This window comes from Mastomys coucha, unplaced genomic scaffold (genome assembly GCF_008632895.1).
Source record: "Mastomys coucha isolate ucsf_1 unplaced genomic scaffold, UCSF_Mcou_1 pScaffold12, whole genome shotgun sequence".
Classification (NCBI taxonomy): domain Eukaryota; kingdom Metazoa; phylum Chordata; class Mammalia; order Rodentia; family Muridae; genus Mastomys; species Mastomys coucha.
In genome coordinates this window covers 31,387,667-31,409,117 of record NW_022196894.1, presented here as the reverse complement: position 1 = coordinate 31,409,117, position 21,451 = coordinate 31,387,667, and the positions used below count along the sequence as shown (strand labels likewise).

The following is a 21,451-nucleotide window of genomic DNA, read 5'->3' as shown; positions in this document are numbered from 1 at the left end:
AGTGTCTGGCTCACAGTTCTTTCAAGCACCCTGGCACAGGGCCTCTCTTATAAGTGCACACCTCAGTCACACATAATCTTTGTCGTGTGTGTGTGTGTGTGTGTGTGTGTGTGTGTGTGTGTGTGTGTGTGTGTGTGTAGAGAGAAGGGGAGAAAAGCAAGAGGAGGAGACAGGAGGCAGGGGCCCAGCAGCCACCAGACCAGCTGATATTTTCCTCCGTATACAGTTAAAAGGTATTTTAAGTGTGAAGCTCAATACTGAGAGAAGCTACACTTATTGTACTTCCAACCCAAAGCACTTAGCACTGAAGGAATGGCTTTTAAATCATCCTTTGCTTATTGTTGCCCCTTAGTCTGACACAGCACTTCGCCACCTGGCTATACACATCCACTTGGGGTTATTTTGAGACTGGAGGGTTCAGCTGGGGACAGGAGTACTCACACGAGGGGTGGTCTGAGGGAGGAGGGTGACTCTGGGTCCAGGAGAATGGTGGCCCAGGGTGCTCCTGGCCAGATGAATTCCTCTTCTGGGAGAGCACCGTTGGCTCCCTGGGTTCCAGAGCAGGAAAGGCGGCTTGGCGGGAAACCCAGGTGCCAGCCACTTGTGTGTGCACAGTCCCTTCTCCTGGGAGCTCCCCTGTCCTCTCCAGGAAGCCTGGGGATGTTCCACTCTTTGTTTGAGAAGTAGTGATTCCTTTTTGTGACCTGGAACTGCTGGGTGACTGGGGAAGGCTCTCCAGGGCTGAAAGCAGACGACAACAGTTAAAATCCCACCAGCAGACTTCCAAAGGTCTCATTCTCTCTAGTGAGCTCAGCCTCGGATTCTACGAAATACACAGATGTGCCAAAAAGGCAGGAAGAACTACCCAGTCTAGGAAAAACAAACTGCAAGAGAGACCACCAACCAAAGGCTGCCTTTTGACCTCACCAATGATCGGCCCTCAGGGGAGAGATTATCAGTAACAGGGGAGAAATTATCAGTAACGGAGCCAGTTACTGCCAAGCCTCAGACTATTTTGAGGTGGTTCTCAACCTCTAGGTCTCGACCCCTTTTGGGGCATCAAACAACCCTTTCACAGGGGTCACTCAGACCATCAGAAAACAGATATTTACATTACAATTGATAACAGTAGCAAAATTACAGTTATGAAGGAGCAATGAAAATAATTTTATGGCTGGGGGTCCCTACAACGTGAGGAACTGTATTAGAGGGTTGCAGCATTAGAAAGGTTGAGAACCACTGTTCTACAATTTAGAGATCAGTCTTGGATCAGGAGGACTTATTCCTCACCTTCCACAAAGGGCTCCAGAGTATACCAGAATTCAATACACGCAGAATTCCCAACATTGGACAATCAGCCAAACCAGAGAGTATCACCCGCAGCGCTTCTGAGCTCTACAGCCTTCGTGAATAGCTGGACTACACAATGCCTTCATGCCTTCCCTTTACAGAACGGAGTGCCCTCAATCAGACTGTCACCAGGGTATGAAACCAGGGTGTCACCTTCGTAGGCTTCGGCCTCTACCTGAGGTTCTCAACTAGCTACCAACCTTCCTTCTTTTGATATGGATCTTTTTATGTTTTGCTTTGTTTTTGTTTTTTGAGACAGGATCTCACTCTGTAGCTCTGGCTGCTCCAGAACTCACTCTGTAGACCAGGCAGGCCTTGAATTTAGAGAGATCTGCCTGCCTCTCAAGGGCTGGGATTAAAGGCTGCACCACTGTGCCTGGCTTAGGAATCTTTATTTTAATTTTAATTTTTGAGGTGGGGGTCTCATGTAGCATAGGCTGACTTGAAACTTAAGGATAACTTAAAAAAACCATTTTTTTTTTTTCTGAGACAGGGTTTCTCTGTGTAGCCCTGGCTGTCCTGGAACTCGCTCTGTAGATCAGGCTGGCCTCAAACTCAGAAATCCTCCTGCCTCTGCCTCCCAAGTGCTGGGATTAAAGGCGTGCGCCATACTTTACATCCTGATCACTGCTCCCTTCCTGGTCACCCCCTCCTACAAACCTTCCCCCATGCCCCCTCTCCTTCCCCTCTAAGTGGGTAGGTGCCCCCTGGGTATACCTCCGACCCTGGCACTTCAAGCCTCTGGGAGGCTAAGGGTTTCCCCTCTCACTGAAGCCAGACAAGGCAGCCAGCGAGAAGAAAATATCCCAGTACAGGCACAGCTTTTGTGATAGCCCCTGCTCCAGTTGTTTGGGACCCACATGAAGGCCAGCTGCACATCTGCTGCATATGTGTGGGGAGGCCTAGGTCCAGCCCGTGTATGTGTATGCTCTTTGGTTGGTGGTTCAGTTCAAGGATGACTTTTAAGAACTTTTAAAAAAAAGATTTATGTGTGTATGTTTATGTATGTATACTCATGTATACGTACGTGTGCGTGCCTATGGAAACAGGAAGAGGCATTGCTCCCCGGGGGCTAAGTTACTGTGGTTTTGAGACAGGCAGCATGGGTGCTGTGAATTGAAGTTGGCTCCTCTGGGGAAGTGATTTTAGCGGCTGAGCCATCTCTCTAGCCCAATCTTGAACTTCTGTTTCTTCTGCCTCCACCTTCCGAATTCTAGGAATGCACATGTCTTATATGGTGTTGGGGACTGAATCCAGGGCTTTGTGTCTGTTAGGCACAAGGCCTCCAGCCCCTCTGTTAAGACTCTTTGCTGAGCAATTCTTTAGCACCTGTTCACCGGGTCAGCCAGTACCTGCTGTCTAGATGTCTACCTGATAGTTCAACTCACTTCAGGTCCCCTTTTACTCCCATATCAGACACCTTACAGATGGCCCCTCCCTCAGACTATCATTCTATTGTGCCAAAACCCTTCAGTGCATCTTCCCACCACAACAGGTAGAAACTGCTTGGCTTGCAAACATCATGTGCCTACCCCGCCCTCATAGTGCTGCTTGCTCGCCCACTGCTCTGTGCTCTCCTGGCGAGGATGCTGGCGCTGATGCCCCACAGGAAGAAGCCACGGGTTTTCATGTCCTTGTATCATGGCTCTCTAGGCACACCGTTCCTCATCTGGAGTGCCCACTCAACCCAACACACAGATTTAAGCTTTCCACCCTTGGAAACCTGCTGCCTACTCGCCATGCGCTGGGTTGACTAGTCTGCCCACGATTCTGAGTGGGAGGAATTCTCGGTGGGACGCTTTAGTTTCCATAACCTCAAAGCGAGAACGACCCGGACCTCACCGGGCTGCTGGAAAGACTGGCTTGTTGCTATGTCGGGGTGGGTCTGATGAGCTCTCCATTCCTTGTCTTCCTTCTTAGGTTAGGCTGTACTTAGGAAGTCCTTCGCTGAAGTCCTAAGCTACGGGACTGTGCAGACTAAAAGCAGCAAGAACCACTCAGACTCCATCAATGAAAACAAAGCCTTCTGTCCCACCCTCTGGGACACATGACTGTATGGCAGGTGAGGATTTAGACTGCCATGGAGCACAGATGCCAAAGGACCAACCAGTATGTTCAACAACTCTGCACCCTCCTCTCTGGTCTGACTTTACAAGAGGGGCTTTGAGGACGACTTGCCTAATGCACTCCAGTGCAGAACCTCTAAAGGACACAGTTGCTCTGGCTGTGGGAGCAGGGCGGGAATGGGGCAAAGAGTTTGTTTTCAAGGACTGGACACACAGGAATGAGCACCAAGACACACACTCACTAGACAAGCTGCTGTGGGCGGTCTGCGCCGCCGTGGTGATCTCAGGCGAGGGTCCAGAAGACACGTTCCTCCACTCAGCACTGGTCTCAGGGAAGAGGGAGGACTTTTCTGGGGTTTCTGAGGATCGGTGGCTCATTCTGGCCGTCTGAGCTGCCACTCCTTTTCTGGAACCTGAATGGTCCTCTTGACTCTGATAAAATGGGGTATATCCTATGTGGGCTTCGGTGTTGTTACTTTCTGGCCAATGGTTCCCTGCAGCAGCTGAAATAACGAATGCATCGCTGAAAACTCGATGGCTTTTGAAAAGTAAACCCGAAGAAACCTTCAGCACCCTGAGATGACCCTCGGGGTGATGACTGACTGCTTAAAAACTCCATTTAGGAGTCAGGGTGATGGCGCCTCAGTAAGGAGCACTCCTTGTTCCTACAGAGTGCTAGAATCCAGCCCAGCACCCACATCAAGTGGCTCACAACAGCTGCGTCTCTAGCTCCAGGGCCTCGGGCGCCCTCTTCTGGTCTCTGAAGGCACCTGCACACACATATTGCATATATCCACACTCATATGTGCACACAAAAATTGAAAAATTAAATCTTTATAACTGGCCCCCCCACCTGGTTTTTATTTTCCTGACTTGAGAATATTTCTCCTTAATACTGGGGCTTGCAGGCTGTGGCAGCATGGAAAATTCTCAGTGGGGAGTGAATGAAGTCACTTCTATCTTTATATGCCTGGGCAAAAAAATGTCAAACCATCTGATAAGCAGAGACTGCCGGCAGGCAGAACTATCATTTGCATCTAAATATAACAAACACAAAAAAAGGAACAAGTTATCTTTTAGATGACTATTGCCCAGAAGATATAGTGAGCAAAACTCACAATCCAGAAAACCAACTTTTAAGCTACTTTAAATATATATATATAATAAAAAGTGAAATATGTTATTTTATTCAACATATTCAAAATATCATTTCAATACAAACTTAATATAAGAAGGATCATGATAGCAGTTATATTTTTGTATTGAACCTTAAGTCCAGTTAATATTTTACTGTGCCCCACCCCTTTATGTGTGTGGGTGTTTTGCCTGAGTGTACTTCTGAATCACTTTCATGTCTGGTGCCTTCAGAGGCCAGCAGAAGGCACTGGTGGGTGCTGGGAATCAAACCCAGGTCATTTGGAAAAGTAGCCAGCACTCTTAACCATTGAGCCATTTATTGGCCACGTTTTAAAGGTTCAATAACCACGGGCGGGCGTGGCCGCAGCTACCCCACTCTACTGCATTGGCCAGCGACACTGCAGAAGCCAGCTAGCCAGCGTCTGGGTTATTTGAGGTGGGCTGGGTGGTGATTGCACAAACTGCCCTCAGAGGTTCTGAGAACTTTCTAAGGGAGTTATTTCCTCTCCCGGTCCCCTGAGAATGACTGTTTTCATGGCTTGGTTCTCTTTCCTGGAGGTGATAATTAGCAGAGCCTTCCTGGAGAGGTGGGGAAAATCACCAGGGCATCAGGCCGCCTCTGGGGGCGCAGCCTGCTGACCCTGCTGACAGGCTAGAGCTGGACCCGGGAGGGGACTGCCAGTGGTGACCGCAAAGTCTCTGAGGTTATGAGTGCAGCAACCCACGGGGTATGCTTGTCTTATTCTTCCTGTTCTGCTGCAGAGGTGCATGGCTTTCCCCAAAAGGACTGAAAAAGCACAGAGGCATAAGGATGCTTTCTCTACCCTTTTGCTTAATTGGGACACAAGAAAAATTACTCTCAAAAGAAATCAGAAAAAAAAAAAAAAAAGAGGAGTTGCAGCAAGGCAGAGGGATGCCCCAAGGCTAGGGAGCCAGAGACAAAAGGAAGATAATAAACTTAGCTTCATTTGAGCCTTTTAAAAAAGGCAGAGGAGGCCCAGCCACAGGAGGGTGTGGCTGGCCTCAGAGAAGGCAGTGCTAGCTTCTTCTTCAGAGGTCGGGAGTGGAAATCCCAGGCCCCTGTCAGCTGAAGGAATTCCACGGTAGGAAGAGTGGCCACAGGCAGAGCACTGCTCACACAAGACCACGCTATCTCCCCGAGGGCAGACTAAAGATGTAAGAAATGGGAAAATGCATGCTATAAATAAAACTACATAGTTGACAATAGTTCCCTGTGGTGTCCTCAATGATGCTGCCCTGATCAACAGCTAAAAATCCTGAATAAAATAGATGTGGGGAAAAAAAAAAAGATCCCAAATGCACTTCTGAGCAGGCGCATCCGGAAAGAATCAAATCCTTTGAAGCCCAAACCCAGCCAAGCCTAGGAATGGAGGCAGGTGAGCAAAGATGGAAGCCGACATCCGTTCAACATCTCAACCTTCTGAAGGCTCCAAGAGGTAGATTGTGTGAACTCTCAAGGAGGCCCAAGGGAAACCACTGTGCAAGGTCGGAAGAGGACTCAACCCTGGGCAAAAGACAAATGGAAACTAACCCACAGAGGGACGGGAAGCCTGGCCAGCCCATCTTGGTTTAAGATGAAAGCTAAGAGCAGCCTCACCTGAGAGGCTGTCACCACAAAGCCAATCTCAGGTGGGCAAGCAGCACAGGTTCAACATCCCCTGCAAGATTCGGGTGTCCCGGAGAGTGTCGTGAATCCTCATGCATACACTGAAAACAACTGCATCTTATCTAAAAAGGTGATCTAAAGATCATGGCACTCACACACCAGTGAACAAGAGAGAGAGACCAGGAGTGGCCCTGATAGTGCCTCAGGGAACCTGGCAAAGCCACAGCAAACACTCTCTATGGACCTTCAGAGCAATTCCTGCCATTTACTGATGAAAAACAAACAAGCAAAGACTTCTAATAAGACACGGCAGTAAAGCAACAACAACAACATCACAAATGAGCCAAAATCAAAACATTCATGAACAGATAAGATTTCAAAGTACTAGAATCATTGAAGAAGATCTGTATATTAACGGATACCTGAACTTACAGGCACCCCTGCACAGACACACAGGCACACACACATAATTTTAAAAAAGGAGAGAGAGAGGGCAGGGGAGGGAGAGAGAGAGAGAATGCTAAGAACTGGGTAAAAATACAGAAATTATAAACCGAAGTTTAGCAAATTAAGATAAAGAAGCTAACCACAGATTGAACTGAATTTTATTTAAAGTTTTTTTTATTTATGTGGGGATGTGAGGGTGTGTGGGTATCCCTGGAAGCTGGAAGAGTACATAGGCTCCCCTGGAGCTGGAGTTACAGGTCTCTGTAAGCCGCCTATCATAAGTGCTGAGTACCAAACTCAGGTCCTCTGAAAGAGCACCGATTTCTCTTAACTTGTGAGCCATGTCTCCAGCTCCTAACTAGAGTTCTATGGGAAGAGAAGGGAAAGTCAAAAGTCAATATTCACAAAGAAAATGGCAGAGAATTTTCCAGAACCAATGAAAAGCACAAATCTTTAAGCTAAGGAATTCTAACAAAATCCTAGCGTGTGTGTGTGTACACATATATGTATGGGCATATATATATATATATATGTGTATATGTGTATATGTGTGTTTACATATGTATATGTGTATGTAATACATTCATATATGTGTATGTATATACATGTGTATATACATATATGTATGTGTATATGTACTTATGTATGTATATATATATATATATATATATATATATAAGTTGATATCATAGTGAACCTGTTTTCTACAGAAAACACGTTCTGTTTCTCACAGAAGTCTTAACTCAACGAGAAGAAAAAAGAGCAAATAGAGGTGAACCAGCTACAAAGGAAACCAAAGAAAGACTGCAGAGCAGCATTTGCGATGTGCTAAGAGAGCAGCTGGAATCGCATCTGCAGCAAAACCATCTTTCAGAAGTATCCTGAAAGAACCAAGTAAAATGATTCTCACTCAAAGGTGAGCTAACTGCCCTCCATCCTGAGTGAAAAAAAAAAGAAAAGAAAAGAAGTAAAATATTCTCTGAGTGCTCCTGAGCGGTTGGAGTTTTTTCTTATCGATATAAGGGAGAGCACAGGCAGAGGCAGAGCCATCCGGGAGAGTTCAGACTGAGCTGGGCCAGTGAGGAGAGTGGGAGGAGCTGCCCATTAGGAGGCGTGGCCTGAGACAAGAGGTAAAAGGGCCAAAAGAACCGAGGAAACAAAATGCCTAGATTAGGCTAGAGAGATGGCTCAGTGGTTAAGAGCACTGACTGCTCTTCCGGAGGTCCTGAGTTCAATTCCCAGCAACCACATGGTGGCTCATGACCATCTGTAATGGGATCCGATGCCCTCTTCTGGTGTGTCTGAAGACAACTACAGTGTACTCATATAAATGAAATAAATAAACCTTTAAAAAAAAATCTCCCAAATGGCTAGATTATATAGAGAAAAGCAGCTGGGGAAGGGCAGCCTAGCCTGTGGGCTGGAGAGAGCCAGGGTATGCTGCCATTGCCTGTAATAGGTAGGGATTGAGGGACGCTGGGAGAACCTGGTGGCCAGCTTCAGCTTCGATATGTTAATAGGCATGTCAGCCAATTGTCACAGGCTTAAAACTAAACACTAAACGAAATGACAAGAGGTTTGATTTCAAACAAGAAAGCAATGCCAGACATCAGAAGGAAGGCAATTCAACACGCAAGGGAAACGTGTGTGTGTGTGTGCATCTAAAGAAACAGTAAATTGATTTTTTTTTTAAAAAAGTAATTTTTTAATTAATGGAATTATTAAACTAGAATAAACCCTAGCTAACAAGAGCGTGCAGGGCAGGATCAGACTCACTGGAGCTGAAGGGTAACTCCACCGACAAGACCTCACTCTAACCCTAAGCATAATTAGAATGGGTCACGTCCACCCTGGTAGACCTTGGAAGTACATAAAATTTTCACAGAGAGAAATGAGTGGGCATCAACTCGAAACCAAAACAAAATTAACAGATATGGACAAAATTATAAATGATGTCAACTAACAGCGGCGAAAGTAGTCAGAAGTCTCACTACAGCTTTGTAAAATCCATTCTATCTTTAAACTATATGGAGGCTTATTAAAAAATAAAGTGAATAGAGGAGGATCAAGACACAGCATCCTGGTACCCTAGTCCAGTCTAGAATTCACGACGTAGCCTCACGGGCTCCCCTGTTTTAATACCTGGCCCCCCGTGAATGGCACTGTCTGGGGAGGTTTAGGAGGCACAACGGGAGGAGGTACATCACTTGGGTGGGCTTTCAAAGTTCAAATTCTCTGGCCATTTCCAGTTTGCTCTGCTTTGTGCTTAGAGCAAAGGATGTGAGTTCTCAGCTCCCTGTTCCTGCTGCCATGCCTGCTACCTGCCGCCACACTGACTCAACCTTTACAAACTCCAAAACCAACTCTTTCTTCTCTAAGTTGTCTCCATTGTGGCGTCTTCTCAAAGCAACAGAAAGGCAACTAACACATCTGGTATCTTGATATAAAGACACAGAGACTGGAGATCTGGAAGAGTCATTTTGCAATAACTTCAATTGAACCCCAAATTGCCCCTTTGGTTTTGTTGTTTGTTTTTTGTTGTTGTTGGTTTTTGGTTTTTGGTTTTTTGGCTTTTTTTGTTTGTTTGTTTTTGTTTTTGTTTTTCAAGACAGGGTTTCTCTGTATAGCCCTGGCTATCCTGGAACTCACTCTGTAGACCAGGCTGGCCTTGAACTCAGAAATCCGCCTGCCTCTGCCTCCCAAGTGCTGGGATTAAAGGCGTGTGCCACCACCACCTGGCCGGTTTATGAGACTCTTAAGTAGTGGTGTGAGCTGGGGCCCCAGTGACATTTATAAAGCATAAGCATGTGCATGGCTCGTGACTCCACGGCCAAAGGCCTTGTGATATATCTTGAGCATGAGCTGCTTAGTCCCTGATGCCCAGCCTCCACTGATGTCAGCTGTGGATAGAACTAGTGAACAACCACAGAGAAGAGGCCAATGGGCATCTCTGCAGAGCCTCCAGAGACAAGATACACCTTGGGTCAGAACTGCTATTGCTGGTGGCTGTGGTTAGTAGGTACCTAGTAGCTGCCTTGGTTCAGTAAGAAGTCATTAAGTGTCTCTTTGTGCCTTAGGTTCTAGCTTTTCCCACTTTAGGATCAGAGTGGCCTCTGGGAAGCTCAGCCAACACTACCCCATTCACCTATTCCAGCCCAGCTTCCTCTGTCAGAGACTATCATTCAAACCCATGGCCATGGAGCCACACCGACCACTGGAGCTGGCGTGTCTGCACTCTCAGCCAGCCTTGAACAAGGATGCTCTCCTTCTGTGCTCAGCCACCTGTGTCAGGCCAGAACTCGCCCCTGTACTATAGGAGACTAAATTAACAAGAGAGTTATACTGCTTTGCTTGGATATTTACGCGCCCCCCCCCCAAGTTGACAATTTCCACTTCTGTAGCATCTTAATGTTCTAAAACATCTGTGTGGGAACTGGTGTTCATGAGGGAAGCTGGCACAGCCTGGAATCGGATTTCCTAATTAGCAGATGCTTCAGCAGCAACTCTTCCAATCCCCATCCCCATCCCAACTGCCTTTCCCCATCCCAGTGTGTGTGTGTGTGTGTGTGTGTGTGTGTGTGTGTATCTTAAGCTAGCCTTGCTCCTGAGCAGTGATGGGCCTGTGTTATTCGAACAAGCCATTTCCCCCTGGAGGTCTCACCCCTACCCTCACCATCCAGCCCTCCAGAAGACCAAATGTCGTCAAGTGCAGCCTGGTACCAGTTTGTTTTCCGGGGGTGGGGGAGGGCACAGAGTTGAAGAATAAGCCCTTTATTTTTCTAGCGTATTCCATAAGGCTACAGGTCATTGGCTGGTAGAGCTGAAGAGGAAAAACAACAACAACAACAACATCCCTCTGGTTTTCAAACGTAAGGCTTTAACACAACTTTGTTTCTTTCTAAGAGAGGGGAAATGGTGTCTGTTGCATGGGCTTTGAAACCAGACTTCTTGTGCCAACAGCTGCAGATGAGTCTCTAGAAGACTGAGCAAGAGGATGTCTAAACCAGCTTCCAGCAGAGATGATGTCAAGGGATGCTGAAAGGAACCGCAATAGAAAGAGTAGCATGGCACAGAGAATGAGTTTCGGGGAACAAGAAAAGTCTGCTTCCAGCACATGAAGTTGAGGGGATGTTTTGACTTCCAACAGCAAACATCTGGCTAATGCCTAGGACCGCTGACAAGGAAGAGGGTTGGCAGATGGGGGATGAAGGCAGAATTGAGGTTCAGGTCTGGTTTAAAGAATTTCAGTCTGCCAGCGTCAGGGACACAGATGACAAGGATGTAATTTCAGGGCCTAGGAAGAGGAAGCTGGTATAGACTGAAGGGTCCCAGGGGGCCACTGGCACCAGTGCTGCAGAATGGCCACTTAGTTGTCTATTGGTGTAGGATGAAGGTCCTGTGGCTAGGGTCTGCAGCCGTACCACCGTCATCCCCAGCCCTGGAACTCCCCAACCTCGCCTCTCCTTGGAGCAACGCCACCCTCAGATCCTGAACTTGAAAAGCCCCTAAGAGCTGTGCGTCTCACACTTTGCACCTAATTGTTAGATGGCAGCGATGGGGTCTCATGCTTATGACTGAGTTTCTCTGTAACTGTAATATTTTTCCTAAAATTGGATTGTTCACATAGGGAGGAGAGAAAAGTCTTAAGGAGGAGGGACACCTTTTCCTCCCCCTTTTTTTGGTTCCTTTAGTGTGTGGATTGTCACCTATCGAAGGGAGGCAGAACACAGAGCTCAGGGGTCCTTCCCACAAGAATGAAATTATGTTTTTATCCCTAGAGAGCCAATTGAGAATCCCACACATTTCCCTACCCACAAAGCACTTTTTACAGGAGAATTCAAGGGGCCTAAAATATCCTTCTAGATCCTTACATTCTGGGTAGGCAGACACAGGGTAATTCTTCCCTCTTAAATGGAAGGGGAAACTGAGGCATGGTCCTGAAGTCACCAGGCAGGTTAACCCTGAAGATGGTGGCAGAGCAGAGACTATAAGCTCACATCTTTATGTCTGATGTCTCTCCCAATTAATGGCAGTTAAAACCAGTGGGTGCCTAGAAGAGAAGCCCAGACAGCTCCTCCTGAATTAATTTACAGTGTGTGGCCAAGTCACTTGTTACAGCATTGCTTTGTACTAATCATTCTGGCCACTGGCGTCTCCCTATTCCTCTCTAAAGGTGACCAGGCTCTCTGGGGTCATGATAACGAATTAAGTCTTACCCTTGGGTGACAGGACAGAGGTGCAGGAGCCAGAACGAGAGTTCTAAACCCACTGTCCAGCCAGTGAGTGGCAAGTATGGATTCAAAATATCAGCTCTAACACCCATAGGGATGGCTACTATTCAAGGGGGGGATGGCAAGGGCTAGGAAGGATGTCGAGGGACTGGAGTTTAGTATAGGTGTTGCCAGCATGAATGTAAACATAGTTCAGCCGCCATGGAAACAGCAGGCAGTCCCTGCAGAACTTAAACACTGAGTTAGCATATGGTCCAGCAATCCCACTTCTGGGTCTCTAGCTCATCAAACAGACAGTGAAGACCTGAACATACAACTGACGCCTGTTCACAGCACAGTATGCACAGCAAGCCAAAGGTGAAAGCAGGCCATGGGTGAGAGGGTTAACAGGCTGTGGTATATGCAGACAATGGATATCTAACAACTACCAATATGTGTAAGCAAGCCAAGCCAGACACTTGAAGACAAACACTGTACAATTCCACTCATAAAGTACTTGGAATAAAAACTTCATCGAGATAGAAAGCGGGCCAGAGGTTGCTTGGGGCTAGAGGCCAGGCATTATTACTTAAGAGTTTCTGTTTAGGATAAGAGGTTTCTGCAGATGAACTCGACGGATGCAATAACATTGTGTGACTGTTGAATGGAACTTGGAAATGGTTAAAGTGATAACTTTTATGTTGGGTATATTTAGCCGCATTGAAAACCAGAACATATATTTTTACTGAGCACCAGCCATTGGCTGCAAGGATGAGTCAGATAGAGAGAGCAGCCATAAGCACTGGGCTGTGTAAATAATAAGTCAGCTGAGTCCCTTGGGGGTGAGAGAAGCCTGGTAAAGCAGAGCTTATGCCCCTGGGAGTTTGCAAAGGAAAACCTGGGACTGGAAACCCCTTCTTCCTCCCAGAGCTTCACAGGCCCTCCCCAGGAGGAGTCTCCCAGCCTTTCCCTTCTCAGGAACCCTTCAAATGAGGGGGATTTCAGACAGGATGGCCAGGGGTGGGATGTTCTGGGGGCAGGCAGGAACCTCTGTGTGTGTGTGGGGGGGGGAGTGGTTGTAAACTCCCCAGAAAGGTGGCCATCTACCCTGCTCTGCCACTCCAGGCTGTGTTTTGAACTGCTGCTGCGGATGTAATGATTTTGGGTGGAGGACTTTTGGGAGCCAAATGAGTTTGTGTGAACAAAAGACTCAGCCGTCACTGTGGACAGTCCAGGACTCTCAGGACCTTTGCTTCATTCCTAAAAGGAGAAGCCCTAAGAAAAATCGCACACATCACCAAAGCCTTTGGACGTAGATCCGAGGATTTTTTTTTTTTTTTTAAAGTCCCTTGGGACAGGCTCTATTGACAAACGAGTGTCAAGTTGACAAGGCACACCACCCTCTCTGCTCATGAGAGCTAGCCTTTGTCAGCTATTCACTACCGGGTCCTTTCCTCTCAGGAAGAGACAGATCTGGAGATCTGAACTCAGGCGGGCTAGGACAGAGGCTAGCCTGGAGTTGTAAGACTAGGGTCAGCCTCCCAGAAACAGCTGGCCAGGAGGGGCCCTTAAGGATCATGATGGAGGGAAGTAACTCATGGGGCTGTGTGTGTGTGTCCTCAAGAAAAAGTCTCCCGGTAGAGGGTCAGAAGACTCCCACTCAGTTAAAATATAAGAACACACAAAAGCTTTCTGCAATGGGCAGTCTACCTTGTTTTGGGAGGGCACCTAACCTTACAGCTTGCAGTTTCTTTGCACCTCTCATCCTTTGAAAAAACAAATAAGAAGACTGCAGCAGAGGCTCCTCAGCCAAGGGGGACCACTGGAAGGAAGCCGAGGCTGGCAGCCTGTGCCATGCCTGGCCAAGAGCTGAGGAAGGCAGAGGGCGAGAGCGGGCCTCTGCTCCTGTGTGCTCACTGTGTTAGCTCACACCCAGAGAGGAAGCTGTGGCAGGGCTCCACCAAAGGAGACCTGCCAGGTTAGTGAAACAATGAAGAGGCAAGGAAAAACATCCTGGTTCCGAGGAGGAAGAGGGGGAGAGAGAGGAGGGCCGAGAAGGGGCAGGAAGAAACTGCCTGGGTGTGAGCTGGGGGTGGGGTGGGGGGGGCTGGGACTAGGGCTTCGAACATTTACACAGCCCCGTGGGTGACTTTTATAAGTTCTGCAGCTAATTCATTCCTAGACCTCTGTGAAGTGACCCTGGCCTCAAGTGAATCGTAGAATTATAAGTTGTTTATGTCTGTTAGAAAATGAATGGAGCAGACCCTGGTGGGCACGGGGTTCAGACAGAAGTAGGGGAGCAGGGCTATTAGATCTCCCTGGGTGGGGGACCGCTGTGGGCTTCGTGAGGCATGAGTGAGACCAGTTAAAGAGAAAAGAGGTTGCTGAGAATATTTATTTCTTTTGAGACAAGTGCTCTCTCTATAGCCTGAGACAAGGTCTCTCTAAATAGCACTGGCTGTCCTGGAACTCGCTCTGTAGACCAGGCTGGCCTCGAACTCATAGAGATCTTCTTGCTTCTACTTGCTGAGAGCTGGGGCCAAAGGCATGTACTGCTACACACGGCTTGCTAAGAAGTTCCTTTAACTTCTTAAAGTTAAAGGAAGGGGAGGGAGGTCACACTCCCATCAAATAGGGACCAATAGGCTTCCCCTAGGTGGGCTCCAAGGGTGGGCCACCAAGAACACTGGGATCCAGACAGGTTTTATAGCCCAAAGGAGGATACTACCTCTTGCTGCTCTAGGTAGCCCACAGCCGAGAGGAGTCTGTGTTCCGCTGGGACTTGGGAGGAAGCGAGGATGCGAGGAGCGAGGAAGAATTGTTGGGTAACTACAGGCAGGGGAGAGAAGTCAAGTGCAGAAATGATGGCGGTTCATTGTGCATGGGAGGTGAAGGGCCACCAAGAGCAAAAGAGGAGCTGGGTAGAAGGGATGTCACATTGCATCTGTAATTGTAACCCGTGGGTTTAAGCCCATGCCCATCTGGCAGCTAGCCTAAGGGACAGGCCTGAGCTGCTGAGAGAAATGGAGCTCCTCAGGCACCATCGGCTCAGAGAAGGCAGGTGAAGACAAGCTGCCCCCTCCACCTTTGCCCTAGAAGAGTCTATAGGACTGCAGACCGGTAGAGTTCTCCCTGCCTAGCCTGTCCTATCTGTTTTCCTCATGCCTTCTAGCAAAACCTGGTTGTTTCTTAGGACCAGCTCAGAAGCTAACCACCTCTCCACAGCCTCGTGCCCCTTGAGAGACAACACCAGTGGTGCCCAGAAATAAAGTGTTCCCTTAGGACCCCATGTTTGCTTTGTGAGACAGCTTTCACCTACTTGATCACACTCTTACTATCTGGTCGCATTCCTATGTCTCTTTCCTGAGACTGTAGCTCACAGAAGGTACTGCCCAAACAATCTCGGGGCTGAGCTGGAGGCCGAAGGCCAAGGGAGCCACGAAGGATGTCACTCTTGGAGGGAGAGAAGAACAGGGAGGACTGGTCACAGCAACCAGAGGCAAGTGAAAGGACAAAGGGAAACAGAGTTTAAAGAGACCACTAACATTAACTACAAAAGTTCCTTTTCTCCTCTTCCTCGCCAACTGTCTCCCCATCCTGCCATGTGAACCTTCATGAAGCCCTGCCTTAGACTAACAGTCTGATACAGCATTAATAATAAACACTGTGTACATGTTTACTTATTTATTTTATGTATGTGAGTACCCTGTAGCTGCACAGATGGTTGTGAGTCATCATGTGGTTGGTGGGAATTGAATTCAGGACCTCTGCTCGCTCCAGCCCCAAGATTTATTTATTATTATATCTAAGTACACAGTAACTGTCTTTAGACACACCAGGAGAGGGCGTCAGATCTCATTATGGATAGTTGTGAGCCACCATGTGGTTGCTGGGATTTGAACTCAGGACCTTTGGAAGAGCAGTCAGTGCTCTTAACCACCGAGCCATCTCTCCACCCCTGTGTACATGTTTACAAAGCATGTCCATGTGTTTTTTTTTCAAGCATATAAACATGAAATCAATAAGACGGGCTCTGTTATCTCCATTCTACAAATGTGGGGGCAGATCCAAAGCAAAAGACAGGCCCAAGGTCTTCATTCATAGTGTTCTGACTAAATAACTCACCATGTTTATGGGTGCCTTCATAGTCACAATTGTTAAGAAGTGGGAGAGACATTAATGGCCACATTAAAAAAAATTTTTTAAATACATTTACCTTTCTTAACGTGCAATGGTGTTTTGCCTGCATATATGTCTACACAAGAGATCTTGGAGTTACAGACAGTTGTAAGCTGCCATGTGGGTGCTGGGATTTGAACCCAGGTCCTCTGGAAGGACAGTCAATGCCCTTAACCTCTGAGCCATCTCTCCAGCTCTTAATGGCCCCCTATTTTTTTTTTTTTTTTTTGAGACAGGGTTTCTCTATATAGCCCTGGCTGTCTTGGAACTCACTCTGTAGACCAGGCTGGTCTCGAAATCAGAAATCTGCCTGTCTCTGCCTCTGCTGGGATTAAAGGCATGCGCCCCCACTGCCCGGCTTATGGCCCCCTGAGAAGCAGCCCCCTGCCACATAGCTAGACAGAGAAGGGGCTAAGACCAAAGGTCCTCTGACCCATGTCAGAGTTCCCGAGTCACCATGGCCATCTTTCTACCCGCCACCACAGACAACAGCATTCTATGACCACAAGGCAAGCCTGCACCATAAATAATTCCTCAAAAGCCACAAACCTCACCTGTGAGGGTGTGAGCCTCTTTGGGTCTCATCAGGTCAACACTTACTCCAACAGTGCTGTTCCTGCACAAGCCCCTTCCCAAAGTCTGACAATGTTTAATATGTGCACGTACCCACACAGACATACACATGTGCACACAATTCAAAATAAAATGCACCTTTGTAAAAAAAGGACCTGCCCCGAGGTTCCCACCTAGGAGAATGCTCACTGCACACAGAGGAGCAAACCTGCTCCTCAGAGGCTTATTGCTGCGTAATCACACGCGACTGTTTCCCTCCCATCCCATTCGCTTCCTATGGGATTGTCCCATCTCAGATGGTAGGCAAGGGTGCTGCACTGAGCTTTTCTGACTTTGGGTCTGGCCCTTTTCGCTCTGTTTAAGGCTAAGGATGGAGAGTTCTAGGGATGAGATGGATGAGGATGGCAGAGCTCTGGAGTAGAGGATTTAGGATGCAGTCTCTAGGATGCGGACTTGAGCCTGTTGCTTTTTAGAACTGGTACCCTGTCCAATAAAACACCCAGAGGACAACCGTGTGCGTGGCAGGGTGCTATCAACAGTGTCTGCGCTGGTTATACTTCAATCTACCTGACATAATCCTAGACACACCTGGAAAGAGGAGATGTCAAAAGAACTGCCTCCATCAGACTGGAAAGAGGAGATGTCAAAAGAACTGCCTCCATCAGACTAGAAAGAGATGTTAAAAGAACTGCCTCCAACAGACTGGGCTGTGGGCAAGTGTGGGCGAGGGGCATTTTCTTGACTACCGTTTGAGGTGGGAGGACCCAGGTTACCTGTGGGCAGTGCTGCTCATAAAGAGGTGTTTCCAGGTCATATAAGGAAGCAGGCTGTGCAAGCCCAGGACAGCTAACCAGTGAGCAGCGCTCCTCCACAGTCTGTTTCAGCCCCTGCCCTGACTTCCCTTGGTGATGGACCACAAGATGTAAAATGAAATAGACCCTTTCCACTCGGCAGTCGTGGTGCACGCCTTTAATCCCAGCACTTGGGAGGCAGAGACAGGTGGATTTCTGAGTTCGAGGCCAGCCTGGTCTACAGAGTGAGTTCTAGGACAGCCAGGGCTATACAGAGAAACCTGGTCTTGAAAAAAAAAACAAAGCAAAACAAAACAAAACAAAAAAAGAAATAGACCCTTTCCTCCCCAATGTGGTTTTGACCCAAAACAGCAGAAACCAAAGTAAGACAGTGCCCAGTACAAACAAGCCGTGGTTTCAGCAGCAGCAGAATTTCTAGTATTTCTAGTGCTCTCTTGCCAGGCCCAGAGCTGTGGCTTGACAGGGTGGATGGCCCACATACTCCCTGGGAAGGGCTCTTTAATTGCCCACTGAAGAGATGAGAAAACAATGGTACAAAGAAGCCAAACCTTCAACGTCCCATAGCTGGCAAGTGGCAGCCGCGGAGCTTGGACCCCAGCTGGGGTCTGTGCCAGCAAAGGCAGCAGGACTCTAGTCACACACTGGCGAAGACATGATCCTCCCAAAAGTCCTACTCTATAGCAACAATAAATGCCATGGTGGCCCCAGAAACTCTAAGAATGAAACCCACTCCCCAAACGAAGTTATTCCATCCCCTCTCACTTCCCAGAGAGAGAAAACAGAGACTTTAACACTGCCCAAGGCTCATTCCTCCTGTGCACTTTTTACTCCTTCCTGAAACATGGATGCTTCCACGGATGGAGGTAGCAGGACACCCCTGAGGACCGAGTCACACTACTCGCCGTCCTCCTTGGCCTTTACCTTCCAATTTACCAGAAACACTGAGGAGACATACATCAGTTTACCAAAGCTGCTTCTTTACCTCCTGAAGCCCAGCTCTTCCCTCACACAGAGAGGTCCCAGGGTTTCTGAGCAAGATCAGAACCCCTTTTGAGCCTTGCCCTCTAACCCCAATAGTCCCAGGAAGGAGAAACACCGGGTCTTGCCCAATGTGCTACCTCCCCTGTATTCTTTCCTCAAGAACTCCACATGAGAAAAAAGTAACATAATGCTACTAAGTTCAAGTACCTCAGAGCTAAAATATAAAAGCAGAGAGAACTCCTCTGTTTTTAGCAGCCTCTGTGGATTTAGCAGATGGTCTTTTAGCTCCCTTAGGGATCTGGTAGCCATAGCTCAACAGCATGTGGTACAGTCCTGTTACAGTCCTTCTAGGGCACACAAAGGAAGTGTGACCTTCTTCCAGTTTTCCTGGCCCTTCAGGATCCAATCCCCAAAACCAACCTGCCTTCCTTCCAATACAGACATATTAATGTATTTGTGATGGGTGCTACAGGAAGGGACACCTGTGTCAAGCCTCCAAGACAGGAGTAAATTTAGCATTCACACACACACACACACACACACACACACACACACACACACACACACGAATGCACAAGCACGCACGCATGCATGCACGTACAAACTCACACACGCACTGACTACTAGTTGTGGTAGTGTGATCCCAGTACTTGGGAAGGTAAGGGAGTAGGATCCAAAGTTCGAGGCCAGTCTGGGCTACACTGGAACCCTGCCTCAAAAACAACAAAACAAAAGAAAACACTGTCTGCTCTGAGTCGCAAGCGGGATTAGAGTCAGAGTCTAGAAAGGCGGTGGTGTCATCCTGCAGAGCTATTAGCAGTTTTAAGGTAAGAATCCGGTGACCTGAATCACACTTTAAGAAGATCACTGTGGCTTTCCTGAGCATCCATTAGTGGGAAAGAGTGGATGAGGTGAACGGAAAGGGCAAGGGAGACATAGAGGGCAGAGTCCTGGTGTATTTTGGAAGCAGAATTACTCTCAGCCTGAATTACTCTCCCCAGAAGAATGTAGAAGGCCAAGGAAGGAGACAGTAGAGGGCAACATCCAGTAGGTGGGTGCTGTGGTCTGCTCCTGACATAGATAGGTGTTAGGCTTAGAGAGGAGAATCAATGGGTGCTAGATCTCTCTGATAGTCTTTCTCCATTTCACTGACCAATCATTCTGCCACAGGGATGCCATCCACACTTACCATACCACACACAGGCTTCACTTTACGCCCTACCCTGTCCCCACTAAACAGCTCAAATGAAATAGAGTGGTAGTTGCCCAGCCTCTTCCTCTCCAGTCTCCCTGTTCCCGCTAACCTGGATCTAACAAGGGAAAAGGACGTGTCAACAGAAACATGCTAACTAACTCTCAGAGGTAGACTGACAGCTCCCAGGTTTCATGGCTAACCTGAGTACTGTATTCAAGTGTTCCGACCACAGCCAGCTTCCAAACCACTCCATCTCCCACTGTGCCTCCCTGCCCTGGATGACGTCTGGGCCACTGCCTCTTCCTCTTGTCATCTAGAATGGGTGCTCTCCACCCAGGCAGAGCTAGTTTCCTCTTCCCACGTGGCTTCAATAACTGCCCTTCCAGGCTGAACCTGGCCCAGCTTCTCTCTCGGTCAGGTTGCTACTATCAAAGGACTGCAGAATTCTTCTACTGGAGCCTGCTGCCTGTGGGTCTTTACAATGAAAAGCTGCAGAATGAGACACGTCCTTAAACTGAAGGACAAGTCCTCTTTATAGCATCCCCTCTCCTCCCTCCCCATTCCCCTCCCCTCCCAGCATCTCCTTGGCTGGCAGCCTCCTGTTCTCCTGTTGTCCCCCTGAAAGGCCTTTGTGTCTCTCACCCTCCATTTCCCACAGCCTCTACTCCAGCCCTGTCCTGATTTTAGCCTGTTCCCCCAAACTCAAGGATTTAATACTTCCACAAAAAAAAAAAGAAAAAATACCTTCTGGGCTGCAGTGAGGCAGAGACCTGCTAGGGGTTGTTGGCAAGGCCCAGCTCCAGGCCCAAATAAACATGGACCCACAAAAGACATTACTCTATTCTCTAAGGCCACGAAGGGCTTGTGGCTCCATTATGTGGACAGGGCAGGATTCTAAGGCCCTCTGTAATGGGCCTTAGTTCCCTTCTCAGGCTGTGTTCTACGATAATTTTGCAATCTCAATTCACGTCTCCACATCTTCTCTCCTCTGGCCTTGACTGGTGATAACCTCTATGCAAACAGTCTTGAGCTAATACCGAACCAGCCTAGACAGCTGTCAATAGGTAAACAGATAAAGAAAACATGCTGTCTATCCATGTATGTATGTATTCAGCCACGGAGAATGAAGGTACGCCAGAGGAACGGATGGAACTGGACATCAAATGGAACAAAACGAGCCAGAGGTAGAAAGGCAAAGACGAGTGCCACGTGTACCTAGGTTCACATGTGCACATGCACACGCATGCGATGGGAGGCATGAAAATAGAGTGAGGACTAGGGGAGGGTAGAAAGGGGACTGGTGCGAGGGGACTAGGAGAGAAACATGAGCAACATATAACACACGTGTCAGAAAACGTCACAGGGAAACCCATCATTCTGGACAATAACTGAAAATAAGCCCCCCCCCAAAACCATAAACAAATGAAGAAACCAGCCTTGAGCTTTTCAACGCGTGAGATTCTGCTGATGCCAAAAGTCTTTCCATGTCTCTGTCCACCTACATCCTAGTCAACCTTCCAAAACTCACAGCACCCTCTCCTTCCTCACGAGGTCCCTCGCCCTGCAGTCCCCTCCAGTCTATGCTTCCACACCACAGTCTGCTCTGTCCGTACCATCCCTTTGGTCGGTACCAATGTGGGTCTTTCTTAGTTTACGAATCATTACTATATTGCTGTCCCATGTTTTACATCCTTGACAGTTGGGTTCCAGCAAGATTATCCCTAGGGAGGAAGGGGACACTGTAGATACGCCTACAACCTCCATGTCACCCGACAGAGGTCTCCAGACAGGGTGAGGCTTTTTTTATTTGTTTGTTTTTCGAGACAGGGTTTCTCTGTGTAGCCCTGGTTGTCCTGGAACTCACTCTGTAGACC

At 48.0% G+C, this 21,451-nt stretch overlaps 1 protein-coding gene across 4 annotated transcripts in view; it reads right to left on the bottom strand.

The window, feature by feature from the left end:
* Heg1 (heart development protein with EGF like domains 1) overlaps positions 1 to 21,451 on the bottom strand; it is an 86,024-nt gene that overhangs the window by 58,874 nt on the left and 5,699 nt on the right. For 2 of the 4 annotated variants that reach the window (XM_031363723.1, XM_031363725.1), the window contains exons 2-3: positions 3,659 to 3,919; positions 442 to 741 (exon numbers count right to left, since the gene is read on the bottom strand). The exons of 1 other annotated variant lie outside the window; for it this stretch is intronic. In XM_031363723.1, coding sequence (XP_031219583.1) covers positions 442 to 741; positions 3,659 to 3,919 — 561 coding nt within the window. The remainder of the gene's footprint in view (positions 1 to 441; positions 742 to 3,658; positions 3,920 to 21,451) is intronic. One more of the 4 variants, XM_031363724.1, reaches the window with a different exon arrangement.